The 16594-nt window shown below is 45.0% G+C and overlaps 1 protein-coding gene across 1 annotated transcript in view; it reads left to right on the top strand.

The window, feature by feature from the left end:
* Nucleotides 1–16594, top strand: part of sgsm2 (small G protein signaling modulator 2) — a gene marked incomplete at its 3' end in the record, with an annotated part of 144945 nt that overhangs the window by 76539 nt on the left and 51812 nt on the right. Inside the window, exons 3-4 of the mRNA XM_083637253.1 lie at nt 2449–2617; nt 14554–14724. Of these exons, the coding sequence (XP_083493379.1) occupies nt 2449–2617; nt 14554–14724 (340 nt within the window). The remainder of the gene's footprint in view (nt 1–2448; nt 2618–14553; nt 14725–16594) is intronic.

Here is a 16594-nt window from a genome sequence, read left to right as displayed (position 1 = left end):
AAAAAGAGCCTTTTTTTTCTAGAAGCTGAGATAATGGCCCTTTTGTGAAATTAAACATTTCAAACACATCACTGACTCTGAAGCTAATTTTCTGATGTAGTCACACCTCAAAAATAATTTCCTTCAATAAAACAGTGAAGGCCAGGGAATTTTGTTTGGCAGAATAATATTTTTAGCTGCAACCAGCAGCGCTGGCCCCTGCGTGCGCTGCTGGTTGCAGTTTCTTGCTGGTCTTGATTTGCTGCTGGTGGGCATCGGATATTCTGGCTTGCGTTTGCCAACCCTGTCCTGCTGCCTGGGTCTGTCTGGGCGTTGTGTGCTGCTCTGCGTGCCCCCCCCCCCCCCCCCCTCCCACCCCTCAACTGCACACTCCTCCTTATGGGAGGTGGCTCTCTGCTGAGTTTGCTCTGCACTGTGAAGGATGCGCGACATCCAGCTTTTTTACAGCTTCCGCGTGTGTTTGTCACCGGCTCCTATGCTTCCAGTTGAGAATAATAAAAACTCCACGGCTGATCATGCGAATGGGCTGTCGCAGCGGACATGGAGGAGCTCAATTGTGGGAGCAGATTGGCTGCTGCTGCTGCAGGCACATCTAACGTTAAAACGCTTCATGCATATCGATGCATACGGATGCGATGCGATTTCCGTTTCCCCAACGACTTATTCTCTGTTTTTCTCTGCCTTTCTGTTAACCTGGAGAGCACTGTCGCCACCTAAGGGTTCTGTAAAATAGGTTATAGACCTCCAATAGCTATAATAGTTGTACAGGAGATGCGGAAGGCTTTGATCGACGTCCCACCGTCAAAAAACGCATTGGACGTCGAAAGACGTCCGTGGCACTCTACGTCACTATTTAATTGGACGTCGAAAGACGTCCATGGCACTCAATGAGTTAAATTGCTTAGATGTAGTAGGCTATTCTAGCATGTAGGCTATGACCATTTCAATTCCAACCCAACGTCAGTCTCAGCTCCGTTGCGCACACGGCACCGTGCGCTTTGGAGACGTTTATGTAACCTTTTTATGCCGGTTTAGTGATATTTCTCCACTCACTATTCAGCTGCAATCGATCAGCGGGGTCAAACAATGTATCTAGGCTACTTGAGAGCATTAAAATGAATATATAAAAACATTAAAACAATCAACAACTTGATTAATTCAAGGACAATTCGTGCTCCTTCCTAGATGGGAAACTCATCCAGAAAGGGGTTGGCCATTTTTCCAAACTGCTGATTTGATTGGTTTGTGGGCGGTGTATTTAAGGTCTAATCTTATCCTTGCAACTTAACCTGCTGCGGACCAGGTTAAGTGTGAAGCATAAGTTGCTATGGAAATATATGTCGGTAAGAAGTTAACTTGCTTTGTAGTATGGCTAAACCAGGTTTAAACCTGAAGTTACCTCGCTAAACCACTAATCTTGCTTTGTAGTACAGGCCCCTGATGTGACGTAAACAAATGAATGAATAAATAAATACATAAATAGCGACTGGCACGTTGACATTTCCTCTTTATTTTGGTCCTAAATAATGCGATCACAATAAGGAAAGCAAATTGAAATATCATCACTCTAGCTTTCAAAATGATCCTGCACAGCCTCTGAAAACAGTGATGTCAGCCGTGGATTAGGTGAACACCGTTAAAAAGGTGTGTGTGTGTGTGTGTGTGTGTGTGTGTGTGTGTGTGTGTGTGTGTGTGTGTGCGTGCGTGCGTGCGTGCGTGCGTGCGTGCGTGCGCGCGTGTGTGTGTGTCTGTGTGTGTGTGGGGGGGGGCACAATCTGGATTTTGAAAAGGGCATACCAGTAGAAATGTTCATTTGAATTAGGGCTGCACGATATTGGAAAAAACTGACATTGCAATATTTTTTTATTCTGCGATATATATTGCGATATGAAAAAATACAGGAATTTTCACCAAAAGTCTTGAATAGGTCTATCAGGCCTTGCTCATTTAAGAAGGTGGCCTAGTGGGTAACGTGCGTGGTTGACGTAGTAGGAAGTTAGTGTGTTTTTAGCCACAGACAGGGTGAGTTGCAGGATCCTAAGTAAGTAAAAGTACTATAGTTAGTAGGAAAAGAGCTTAGAATGTCACAGAGAGGGCATGCATTACTGTATGTTATCAGTTCATTTACCTTACTTGACATTGCACGCTCTGCGATGTGACTATTGCGCATGTGCACATTGCGATGACGATGCTGAAACGATATATTGTGCAGCCCTAATTTGAATAGTGGGACATATCTCCATATCCAGATGGACTGTATCCCAGCAGAAGAATCATCTCACTGTGTGGATGTTGGTGGGTTCCTCTCTATAGTAACTGTCTATCTCCCCTCTTCTCTGAATCTCTGAATGATCTCACACAAATCTCCTCTGTATCCATCATGTCCTCCTGTCACCTTCTCATGGCACTCTGCTCTCTGACACATCGTCTCCCTCTTCCCCCCCCCAGCCGCCATCGAGGCGTGTCTGGGCCACCTGCTGAAGAGACGTGCGGCGGGCTTCCTGCGCAGCGACAAGATCGCCGCTCTCTTCACCAAGATCGGCAAGGTCGACGACACGGCTGGAGAGGTCTGCCGCAAGGTGCAGGAGCAGCTGCAGCTACAGGCCGAGACCAGCAGGTATCCCAGTAATCACCCACCAACACCCCACTCCCACCCATCCCCTACTCTCCCACAAAACCAGACACATTTGAGGGATCGTACGGTCATGAAAAACCTGGAAAAGTACAATTTCCAGGTCCTGGAAAAGTTATGGAAAAAAATAAAATGGACTTGGAAAAGTCATGGAAATATGTTTCATAAATATTTTCATGTTCATTTGCGCTGAGTTTAAAATAATGAATGTGCTAAGAAATAACGTAACGTTCACAATATAAGCCGTGCTCACTCATGTTACCGGAAAACTATAGTTGGCTGCCTGGAGTGAAGCCTAGCTCCATGTGGGCGGGCGGGGCTAGCAGCCGCTCTATGGAGAAGTAGCCTACATCATGTCAAGGGCAACGAACGCAACGGACCGACCCCCCCCCCGGGACTAGCAACATGCAGGTTGTGTTGTGGCAACATGTTTGATATTTTGAACATGAGAGAGGCAGAATGAACCAGCCATGCGCAAAGGAGGCAAACATGAAAGCGTCGCTGCTCATTAATGTTCACGTTACTGCTGCATCTTCCATCACCGGCCTGTGTTTTCACCGCAGCCACAGACGGAACTGCTGTGTTTACACAGAGCAGAGGTCTCTGTTCTCAGCTACCAAGCAGCTACTTCTCACACTCCCACTACATAGCCCAAGACTAATGGCATGTGATTAAACAAACGCATTTTGTGTTCCTTCAGTGTGTGTGTGTGTGTGTGTGTGTTCGTGTGTGTGTTTGTGTGTGTGTGGGTGTGTTCGTGTGTTTGTGTGTGTGTGGGTGTGTTCGTGTGTTTGTGTGTGTGTGTGTGTGTGGGTGTGTTCGTGTGTGTGTGTGTGTGTGTGTGTGTGTGTGTGTGTGTGTGTGTGTGCGTGCGTGCATGCCTAAAGTTTGCATGTGTGTGTATATGTGGGAGAGAGAGAGTGTGCAGGCCGGCTATGATACACTGCTGTGTCTGCAGGCGCCTAGGTACTAGCCGAGCTGTTTGCCAGCCCCATTAATTGTCCATTAGCCTAAGCCACATGGCTACCACAGCTCTCTCCAAGGCTAACAGAAAGGTTTCCACACACACGCACACATGCACGCGCGCACGCGCACGCACACGCTCACACACACACACACACACACACACACACACACACACACACACACACACACACACACAGATCTACATATCCAGGCTGAAATAGACAGAAGATGTACAGTAGTATCTCATCTGTGTTTATTTGCCCAGACGGACTCACCGCTGCACGCTACATTACAGCCTGTTGTTTAACCCATTGATACCTGATGCAGCATTTGTGTGTATATCCCTCATTTGTGTGCGTATCCCTTTAAGACCTGCGTTAACGCGGTTCGCGGTCTTAAAGGGATACACACACAAATGCTGCATCAGGTATGAATGGGTTAATATTGAATCCCAAACTCTACCATCATGTGGAATGAACACATGATATTTTTGCCTATACTCTTATCATGATGATGGCCCACCGGCAGATATGCAGAGATAAATACAATGCTTTTCAAAATGTACACATTCACCGGGCAAAATAAGAAAACTACTTCAACGTAAGTTGTGTGTAAAACATGCCATATTATTTTATTTATGTAACATTTTCTTTAACAAAAAACCCGTACGATTCATTATGACTTATTAAACAGGCTTGGATGATTTCAGCCCGTCATATCGTCAGAAATTATTTGATATTTAATTGAAAAGTTTTATCGGCCGATAACGATGACCTGCCGATATCATCTTGCATCGCTAATGGATACATGCATTCATAACACACATACTCTAACACACTAACACACACTAACACACTCTAACACACACATGTCTGCATAGTATACACTGTATGCAGACACACACGCACACACACACACACACACGCTGGTGTGCCTTCGCCCTCCCCCTCCCTGTTACCCCACCTCAGAGCTCCATCGCTCATTTACTCTGGTTGCCATGGCAATGTGGTTGCACCACTGGCGGCGAGAGGGGCGGAGAGCACGACGAGAGAGCGAGAGAGAGAGAGAGAGAGAGTGTGTGTGTGCGCGCACTGTGCAGCCTGATCAGTAGAATAAAATGTTGACGATGTACCTTTCTGCAATCCACGGATGCATAGAATATCTATTATCTATAATATCTATATACAATATTTCTGAACCAAAATACGTTGCATATCACATTTCTAGATATATCAGCATGGTGGCCATTAAAGGACGGCTTTACCGTGGGGAATATGAATATATATTAAATCTCACGCCCCTAAGGTTTTCGAATCCGTTGAAATTTTTGAAATTGGTTGTTCCCTGCCTGACCTATCATCCATCTCTCACATTATTTGCATGTCGCTCTGACGCAAAACGCGTCAGAGCGACAAGTCCAGCCTTGCGGAAGTCGAGCACCTATGAACTACAACTGTTGTTGGCCATGGTCCCGCCTCTAGAGGTCATCCACGCCCCTTCAGAGGTCTGAAGAAAAACAAAAAGGCAGCCATCTTTTTCAACCACCTAGCCTGCTGTAGCTAGGTTAGCTTTCCATAGCTCCTTGCAAAGAGACGATTTTCTCGGGAACGGAAGCACGGACAGACATGTGACTGGCGGCATTGGAAAGCTCGTCAAATTTTACATCTAGTAGTAGGTGGGTTGAAGTAACGAAATCAACGCTGAGCAATGTACCCGTTTTTACACATTTTTACAGAAAATAGTTACAACATCAGATGCGCGTAACTCCTACGAAAATGCCTTAAAATGCATGAAATTTTTTTTATGAAGACATCTCCCGACGATATACTTTTCGATTTATTTCTTCTTCTCTCCATGTAATATTGTCGAAGCCTTCTTCTTCTTCTTCTTCTTTGAGTTTTATGGCGGTTGGCAAACATATATGTGCATTACCGCCACCTACTGGAGTTTGATATCAGCCAAACGCCTGAGGGGTGGGCATGGAAACGAAGGCCACGCGAGCCCAGTGCATTGTGGGAAATGTAGTATTTCGAGTCCCCGCACCCGCACCTCCCCCCCACCACCCCCCCCCCCCCCCCACACACACACACACAGAGTGGATTTCTGGTGATATCTCAGGCTGTAAACAACCAATTTGAAAAATTTCAACGGATTTGAAAACCTTAGGGGCGTGAGATTTAATATATATTCATATCCCCCACGGAAAAGCCGGCCTTTAAGGGCATTGTGGTCTTGGTGAATGGAGGGCGTAAACACTTGTCTTTCACACCGCAGGCAGGGTAGGTTTGGGCGATAGGACGAATATATCGACTATTGGTGATTGGCTGAGTCCACCAACGTTTGATTTGTTTGGACAATTTTGGGCGGTGATTTTTGTCCTTTTTATATTGCTCATTTAATGGTCTAATTTATAACTAATTCACCTGTAAAGTACAATTCAAAGTGTGTGCGAATAGGAACCGGTGTTGAAGTTGAAAAGGAGAGGAGAGATACAGTACTAGAGAGAGCAGCAGCGGGGAGGGGACTGTGTGTGTGTGTGTGTGTGTGTGTGTGTGTGTGTGTGTGTGTGTGTGTGTGTGTGTGTGTGTGTGTGTGTGTGTGTGTGTGTGTGTCCAGCGCAGCTCAGAGCCACAGCTTGAGAAGAAATTAGCACAGAGCGTGGTGCTGGGTTTTTTTGTTTTTTAAATGTACAGTTGGTACTCAAGATTCTTATGAAAAAAATACCCCCAAAAACAAAGTTAAAACATGCGCCCAGGGCAGAAATATGGATAAAAATGTGGCATTATGATGCACGTGCTAAAAAAATAAACGCCTGTGATGTCACTCGGGCTACTGTAGCTAATTACTGTAATAATGATTATATACAGTCAATGTGTACAGCATAAAACTTTCCAAAACACCCAGAATCGGCCAGACGTACGATAATTGTCGTATTTGTATCATAATTATTGTATTTGTATGATAATTTACCACCAGAAACGATCATTTTGACCCCCTGGTACGATAATTCGACACTGCCCAGAATGCATTTCGGCACTGAAGGAGCACGAAAGCAGCCTGACAGGCAGGCCAGTGCGCACACTGCAAAAGATTGTCTGTCTCCGCCAGTAAACGAGGAGAGACTGAAATTGCGGGACTCGCTGTTTATATTTTGACCGCCCGCGCCAACCTGACCGCCCGTTACCACCCGCGCCAACCTGACCATCTGTTCCTGTTTGTGTTGGGTCCCACGGGAGTCCCATCCCGTTGCACCCCTCTAGCCTCTAGCAGGCTGATTGAACAAAAGTCTATCTCTCCTCCACTCCATTTCTGTCATAATGCAGGATAAATCAGCATGGCATACTCCTTGTCGTATTCATATTCACTCAGGATGCTATCTGGTTGTAATCAATGCTGCACATTCAGTCAGCTACATGTTGACATTTGTTGACATTTTGAATTTGTAAAGACCAATGACAGAGCTCTGCTGGGGAGGCAGGCCAACATGGCAGAGCTCTGCTCGGGAGGCAGGCCAACATGGCGGAGCTCTGCTGGGGAGGCAGGCCAACATGGCAGAGCTTCGCTCGGGAGGCAGGCCAACATGGCAGAGCTTCGCTCGGGAGGCAGGCCAACATGGCGGAGCTCTGCTGGGGAGGCAGGCCAACATGGCAGAGCTCCGCTCGGGAGGCAGGCCAACATGACGGAGCTCCGCTCGGGAGGCAGGCCAACATGGCGGAGCTCCGCTCGGGAGGCAGGCCAACATGGCGGAGCTCCGCTCGGGAGGCAGGCCAACATGGCGCTCGGGAGGCAGGCCAACATGGCGGAGCTCCGCTCGGGAGGCAGGCCAACATGGCAGAGCTCCGCTCGGGAGGCAGGCCAACATGGCGGAGCTCCGCTGGGGAGGCAGGCCAACATGGCAGAGCTCTGCTCGGGAGGCAGGCCAACATGGCGGAGCTCCGCTCGGGAGGCAGGCCAACATGGCAGAGCTCCGGTCGGGAGGCAGGCCAACATGGCAGAGCTCCGGTCGGGAGGCAGGCCAACATGGCAGAGCTCTGCTCGGGAGGCAGGCCAACATGGCAGAGCTCCGGTCGGGAGGCAGGCCAACATGGCAGAGCTCCGCTCGGGAGGCAGGCCAACATGGCAGAGCTCCGGTCAGGAGGCAGGCCAACATGGCAGAGCTCCGCTCGGGAGGCAGGCCAACATGGCGGAGCTCCGCTCGGGAGGCAGGCCAACATGGCGGAGGATGTTGCTGAAGTGATTTGCACATTTGATGAATAGCGTACATAATTACAAGTAGATTATAGATACATGTATATATTGATATGGACAGATGCTTAAGGACAATGCATGATAGCAAGAATAATGAAGCATCATTCCCTGAGATTTCTTGACTTTGCCAAGACAACCAACAGTGGACCTAGAGTATGCTTTCTCTGTCTCTCTCTGTTTTTAGCTCCTAAAACTCATTTTCATCTTGGGGAATTTCATTCATTTCAATGCCTTCATTTATCTACAACCTGCAGCTTTAATGTCACCATATCACATGTAATAGCAGGCATGTAGTCTTGCTTGCCAGACTTCCCTCCCTGCCTGGGAGAGAGTCTGGCTGCATGGAAACAGGCTGCTGCTATCAGCTCTGTCATTGGTGGCATTTCAGTCGGCAACGGAAGAAAATCCTTTTCCGCTCCATGCAAGCTCTGCCATTGGCTCCGACCCGCTCTGACTGACCGGCTGCGACCATATATGGATTTCCTTTCTGCTCCGTCCGTGACAAATCTGTCCGTCTTAAATACTTCTGCCGCTGTGCGTGTCGAATCTGTCGATCTCAAATGCCTGTTGTGAAACAACATCATCAATAATGCTAGCTTGTTGCTACACGCTGAAAACGATGGAATGTGCTTGCTTGGTACTTTCGGTGTTTGGTTGTAAAGGTAAAACAGAGCCTTCCCCCCCCCCCCCCGCTATACCGGAGTGCCAGCCACTGCACCCAGACTCTCCCCCATTGTAGGGAGAGAGTCTGATAAGCGAGACGAGCAGGCATGTGGTGTGCTCCAGGCGTAATGTTCACCGCAGTCAGAAGCACTACTACATCTACAGCCTGCATGGGTTCAACTCCAAGCTTCTCAAAAAGCTTTCCGTTCCTTGGAGCCACTGGAGAACTGGCAGTGGCAGTGCAAATAATTAGCCTTGGACGTACTCCACCCATATACAAATCAAAACCCCACTTTTAATAATGCAGATCTGTTCTGTGCAATAAAACTTAACTCATTCACCGCCAATGACGTCTTTGACGTGTTATCAGAAATAGCCCTCCCCGCCAAGGACGTGTTTGACGTGTTTTTGTTTTTATTGGTGCAGCGCCTGCAGCAAACACTTGCCCAGCCTGTGACACAGACACAGGTCCCTGCCTTCAAAGGGTAGCCGACAGCACGCGATCAAACACATACCGCAGCTGTTGTTTTGAAATTGAGCAAGAGGAAAAGCAGAGAACGGGTAACGCTTCTTTGTGCAGACAGGAGAAACGCCATTGAAACGCCCTCGGCGCGCTGCACGAGCTGGAGTCGCCTTCCTCTGTGCCAGCCAGGAGAAAACGGGAGAAAGTAATCAAGAGATGTGTTTGATCATCGGAGGAATGAGGAAATGATCGATCAGTTTGCGAGGGCGGTGAGGACGTGTTGAATAGCCGAGGGGAAAACGGGAACGATCAAATAGCAGAGTTGATATGACAGGGAGACATGGACGAGGACGGGTGTACCAGAACAAATCAAAAATAAACACAGGAACAGCTAGGCAGCAGCGGGCAGAAGGCACTCACAGCAGCCCGCTGTCCTTCTCAAGAGCTCTTCAGTTGGTTCATGAAATCGCTGGGCTGCGTGCCCTCCAGTGTTGCTCCTGGCCAATCCCAGCGCCACAGGGCGTGGTTATTGCTTATCCTATGTTGGGTTAGAAATCTAAAAGGGGGATCGTGTGTGTGTGTGTGTGTGTGTGTGTGTGTGTCTGTCTGTCTGTCTGTCTGTCTGTCTGTCTGTCTGTCTGTCGGTGTGTCTGTCTGTCTGTCTGTCTGTCTGTCTGTCTGCACACTCACACCGAGTAAACTGTATTGTTGAATGTAAAAAAAAAAGCACTTCATGTGTGTATATATCAGAGATGCTCACAAGTCATTTTTTGCAAGTCCAAGTCAAGTCTCAAGTCTTTGGTCACAAGTCCAAGTCAAGTCTCAAGTCTTTGAGGGGCAAGTCCAAGTCAAGTCTCAAGTCTTTGGTCACAAGTCCAAGTCAAGTTTCAAGTCGCTTACGGTTGTAATGAGTTTTACCATCTGCTGCATGCCATTCGGTCTGCTTAGATTAGAACACTGTATAGCTATGGAAATCAAAGCATGTATCATTCATCACTCTTTATCTGCATACAGTATCATATCTGCATATCAAATCATTAACTAAAGGTATATAGACAGGCTATTGCAATGGAATATGAAAAAATCACAATGAACGCTTTCCTTTAAAGTCAATAACTGTATTTTACAAACTCTGTTATTACACAACACATGCAAAACATGCAACTATTGCTAACACTATTGCTGCCAAATTATTCAAAAAGGAGGAAAAAAAGTTGTATTAAAACATGGAGTTTGTCTGCTCATCCTTGAGTCTCTGTTCCAGGAGTGGTTTGTGGCAAGCCTGAAATCAAACAAAGAAGCTAGGCTTGTCAAGCAAAGACAGAGGCAGGTTGCAGCAAATGATGAGGTCCTGTATTATGGATTCAGTGATGGCCTTCTGTCTGGGATGGCTGTGGTTGTATAGTTGTACAACCTTTGCCTGACTAAAGAATAGGGGTGTCACGATACACTCAGTTCACGATACGATACGTATCACGATACTGGGTTCACGATAACGATACGATACGATTTTAACAATATTTTTTTAAACTTGAATAATGACAATATATGACTGGAAAAGTAGTATTTTATTTGAAATGCACAAATACAAAACATGCTGTTGTGGGAAATTGTTATTACAATAACAACTAGAAAAAACATGAGATTGGAGATAAGGCTTATCTTGAAATAGAATGAGTTACACCGTCACTTAGATTTACTTTGAACTAAAAGGTTTCTCAGCAGTATAAATTCTCATTATGCATCTTCAGTTTTTCTTCAAACTCAAACAACAAGACTTTTCTTAGTCTATTTTTTATGCATCTTCAGTTTTTCCTGTCAAGTAAACAGTTTTGTCAGAAACTCAATTGAATGGTTTCTCTCCTGTATAACTTCTCATGTGTCTCTTCAGAGACTTGTTCAACTGAACTACTTTCCACACATTGAACTTCAACAAACAAAGACGTTTCTTTGTCTACTTTTGGAATTTTTTTTTTTTTTTTTTTTTTTTTTTTTTTTTTTTTTTCACGATATGAGATTTCATCTCAACGATACATATCGTGACGTTTTACTATCGCGAAATTTCGTGGGACGATATATTGTGACACCCCTACTAAAGAAGGAATCAATGGTGCTCTGTCCCTCTCCACTGGCGACAGTCTTCGCTTTTCCAAATTCAGTAAACCTGTAGATGAACAACATTGGAAATGAATTAGCAAAACAAGAGTAACATCAATGTTGTATAATTATACTGGGTCTCAACTAACAGTTTATAATCTACTAAATGAACACATCTCTAGCCTCTCAAACCCAGTGTAATGCTGTTACCCTAGGTCGGACTGTAATGTTAACGCTACGTGGTCCACAATAGCCTGGCTGTAGCCGACATAACAATTAACTAGTGAGGTGTTTCTCTCATAACTGTCGTTAACCAGTAGATTGTAGCAGCAGAACGGTTACCCGATCGTTTTAACAAGTGTGGTAGCAAACATTCATCTTTCTAAAATACAAGGGAACGAGAAAAACTACAAAGCTAACGCTAGTAATGTTAGCATTATTCTGCTGCTATCTGTTGGAGGGAAGCTAACGATAGCAAACAAGGCTAGCCACGACGCACAACTATAAGCCTTTATAATCAACCTTTATAGTTGTGTGTCGCGGTTATGTGCTGGCTAAACACCTCGTTATTAGGTCGGCTACAGGCAGGTTTAGAGGTTTGTTTCTGACCATGTAACGTTAGCGTTAACGTTACAGGCTTATTGGGTTAACGTAGCTACATTACACTGGGTTAGCAAGCTAAGCTAACGTTAAATTATCCACCAAGCCATTCACTGACCTTTCAGGGTGCGTTTTCAGGTGCCCGATAAAGTTACTTGTCGTCGATCCAGCATCCTTGATCGTCATACCACAGGCGTTGCATTTAGCGATTCTTTTGTTGCCCCCTTGTGCAAAGTCTTTATAGCCAAAGCTGATAATAAATGGTACACCGGCTGCTGCTGCAAGTGTGCTCGCCCGGCTCGCCGTAGGCAATGATGGCATATTGCTTGGCTAGCTTGCAGCTCTGTAGCCCCGTGCGCGCACGGCTAAATAATGGATCGGCCGGAAGGAGGACATTTCCGTACTTTTTCCCCCTTATTGCTCACGAGTCCCAAACCTCGAGTCCGAGTCAAGTCTCAAGTCTTTTGAGGACGAGTCTCAAGTCAAGTCTCAAGTCTCTGCATGTGCGACTTAAGTGCGACTCGAGTCCGAGTCGCAGACTCGAGTCCCCATCTCTGGTATATATATATATATATATATATTTTTTTTTTGTCATTTGTGTCCTAACGAATAATATTTACATGTCTGATGTCAATACAGTTCAAAATAAAAGAATTGAGAGTGAGTTATGCCTGAGATTGTGCCCTTTTACAAAAATGCTTTTTTCTCCCTTTTCTCTTCCCAGACAGGCTTTTTTGGTGAACATGGGGTGTATAAAAAGGGTTATAAGTAGAGTACAGAACATGCTAAAAGCTAACTTTCTTTTTGGGGGTGAAAGTAGAGACTTAGATCTTCATTTCGAGGTATTGGACATCACTGTAGTCCTAGTACAGAATTTACTGTGGGTCTTGAAAGATGACCAAACATTATGGAAATACTTGGCCTGTGCCAAAAATGCCAGTCAGATATTGGCAGTGAATGAGTTAATGTGCAATAACTGCTACATACTGCAATTTATGCAATAATCAAATTTATTGCAGGTCACACCACTTTTATGATTTTTTTTAAGCGTAACTGCGATCACCAAAATTGCGATTGCCAGAAAACAACCCAAAAAGTGATGTTTATTTGTGAAGATTATCCTGCTGAACACAACGATCTAAGTATCATAGACATGTGTTTAACCACAGACATTATTTCAGGCATCTAACCCATTGACTTTGAGACGAGAGAACCCATGCTAACGCATTTTGGGGTTTTAGGACTCACTCTATAGGTACCCTGCAGCAGGTACCCTGCAGCAGGTACCCTGCAACAGGTACCCTGCAGCAGGTACCCTGCAGCAGGTACCCTGCAGCAGGTACCTTGCAGCAGGTACCCTGCAGCAGGTACCCTGCAGCAGGTACCCTGCAGCAGGTACCCTGCAGCAGGTAATAGCAGGTTTATTTTGGAACAGCTCATCCCTCTCTTTCTCTCTTCTGTTCTCTCTCTCACTTCATCCTGATGCACCTCTGGACTTGCTGCTGGCACTACACACACATACACTCTCACTCTCTCTCTCTCTCTCTCTCTCTCTCTCTCTAACTCTCACACACACACACATACATACACACACTGAACCTTCTTGAATCGGGAAATCGGGATTGCGAACATCGTGACTGTTGGTAGCAGATCCCCCTCCACGTGTACACACACACACACACACACACACACACACACACATACACACACACACACACACTTCGAAAAGGCTGGGGGATTGCAGACATCGTGACTGTGCGGTAGCACCCCCTGCCTTCATACACACACACACCATCCAACATGTTCTCAATCTTCTCAATCTCATACCCAAACCACAGACTGAACAGATCAGCCAACACATCCTAAACACAGACCATCTAACACATTCTCATACCCAAACCAAACCACAGACTGAACAGACCATCTAACACATTCTCATACCCAAACCACAGACTGAACAGACCATCTAACACATCCTAAACACAGACCATCTAACACATTCTCATACCCAAACCACAGACTGAACAGACCATCTAACACATCCTAAACACAGACCATCTAACACATCCTCATACCAAACCACAGACTGAACAGACCATCTAACACATTCTCATACCCAAACCAAACCACAGACTGAACAGACCATCTAACACATTCTCATACCCAAACCACAGACTGAACAGACCATGTAACACATCCTAAACACAGACCATCTAACACATTCTCATACCCAAACCACAGACTGAACAGACCACCTAACACATCCTAATCACAGACCATCTAACACGTCCTCACCAAACCACAGACTGAACAGACCACCTAACACATCCTAAACACAGACCATCTAACACGTCCTCATACCAAACCACAGACTGAACAGACCACCTAACACATCCTAAACACAGACCATCTAACACGTCCTCATACCAAACCACAGACTGAACAGACCACCTAACACATCCTAAACACAGACCATCTAACACGTCCTCATACCAAACCACAGACTGAACAGACCACCTAACACATCCTAAACACAGACCATCTAACATGTCCTCATACCCAAACCACAGAATAAATCCCCGCTACTTCCTGCTTCCAGCGTCCGACTTTGGCATAGGCACTGTACGCATGCACATTCATAAACGACCAATTCTGTCATTTTAACCCCTTGAAAATGGACCAATGTTGCAGTTTTCCTTGTGAGGATGGTCTGTACCATCAACATGCTGGATGGACATGGCATAGATTTGTAAAAACTGATTTGTGGTCAGCTGTTATATGTTATAAATAGTGATTATTAGTCTCTTCTATGTATGTACTAACCTCTCCACATTCTTTGGACTTTGGTGTTTTGTTTACGAGTCCTTCCCCCTGTGGCCTCCAGGAGGAGCCAGAGCGTGGGTCATGAGCCGGTGAGGAGGCAGGGCTCAACCAGCAGCAGCAGCCGCCCCCCGCAGCCCCTCTCCCCCCAGGCCATCAAACACATCTGGGTCCGCACCGCCCTCTTCCACAAGGTCCTGGACAAGATAGTGCAGTACATCGTAGACAACTCCAAGTGAGTCCTCCATTTTGATTTCATGCTCCTGGTTATGCCCGTGGCACACCAATCAAAACATGATCCAACAACTGTGTTTGATTGGTGTGCTATGGGCTCAACACAAACAAACAAGGAAGTGGAATCTGACCAAACATCTCCAGGCAAGGACAGAAAACCATGGCACACCACACAAACATCTGTGTTTGTCTGTGTCTGTTGTAGAATGTTTGATTTGTGTGCCGTGGGCTTTAGAGCTGCAACGACTAGTCGATTCATCGATTAGTCGATTGACAGAAAATGAATCGCCAACTATTTTTATAATCGATTAAATCATTTAGACTAATTTTGAAGAAAAGAATACTAAAATTATCTCATTCCAGCTTCTTAAAATGTGAATTTATATATATATATATATAAATATATATATATATATATATATGAATTTATTTATTTATATATATTTATATATATTTATTTATTTATTTATATATATATTTATATATATAAATGTTATATATATATATATATATATATATATATATATATATATATATATATATATATATATTACTTTAGTCTTCTATGAAAAGTAGATAATATCTACTTTTCGGGTTGTGGACTGTTGGTCAGGACAAAAGAAGACGTTTGAGGATATCATCTTGTGCTTTGTGGAAAACGTGATTGACATTTTTCACCATTTTGTGACATTTTATAGACCAAACGACTAATCGATTAGTGGAGAAAATAATCAAGAGATTAATCAGTAATGGAAATCATCATTTGTTGCAGCCCCAGTCCTGATTCTGTGCTGATTGGCGCTGGTGAACAATGACAGTTCAATGGAACTGGCAGCACTCGCAGGTTAACTTTCAAGAGTATTTGAATCTGCACAGCAGCAGCAGCACATACAGACGCGTTTCAGCCTGGGGCTTTCCTCACTGTTAAATCTGATGTATTTATTTTAAGTAGGACTTAAAAGAGCCACAACTACCCATAAAGGAGCCGCATGTGGCTCTAGAGCCTCGGGTTGGGTATCACTGGGCTGTACTGTATCATCAGTCTGTGATGTTCCAATGCTTTCCAGCAGTTATTTTGTGATGAGGTGTTGTAATTAAATGTCTATACCCACTTTGAGGGTTAACATCTGAACTTAGAATCTCCCTGATGATTCACACACAGCCCACATACAGTATATTACACATACACCTCACACAGCCATTTGTATCTTTGGAGAGTTATATTATAATATACTAGAAATTGAGCGCACTCCTCTCTAGCGTCCCTCGCTCTCCTGCTCAACTGGTAGCACTGATTTCTACCGTAACTCGTTGTTTTGCCCTCGAGGGAGACATAGCATGCACGTGTATGCCCCTTTTAAACATGCAGTGAACTCCTGACCATTACCAGATGCTAGCCGGTCGGCCTGCATGTTTAGAAACAATTATCCGCTTTATGTGCAGATCATTACCATCTGAGCCCCTACAGTAGTACAGGGTGCGGATCGCTGGCAGAGCGGCTGTAGTTTAGAAGCTCCCAGCTCATTATCCGGGACATGCTGTGAGTGGGCGGGTGGTTAAATAAATGGCACTTTTACAAACCATTCATGTCCCCATGCTATTTAATAATTTCATGAATGGACGTAGTTACGTGGCTGGATTATTTGGAAGAGAGCCAAATAGGTGAGTAAACAAGTACAAGTTGAATCGTTTCTTTTCCCCCCATTTGCCAGTTTAAAAATGCAACAAGGTTATTAGGTGATAAGTGCAATGAAATAAACGAGCAAACTCACTGTTTCCTCAAGTGCTGCAAACGGCTTGAATGGTTTATTTTCCTCCCGATGCAAGAGGGTGATAGTGTTGTATTATATATTCGAGACATGATATAGACT

This window comes from Poromitra crassiceps, assembly GCF_964638095.1.
Source record: "Poromitra crassiceps genome assembly, chromosome: 5".
Lineage (NCBI taxonomy): Eukaryota > Metazoa > Chordata > Actinopteri > Beryciformes > Melamphaidae > Poromitra > Poromitra crassiceps.
Note: the sequence above shows the minus strand (reverse complement) of the source record. Positions and strands in the feature narration are given on the sequence as shown.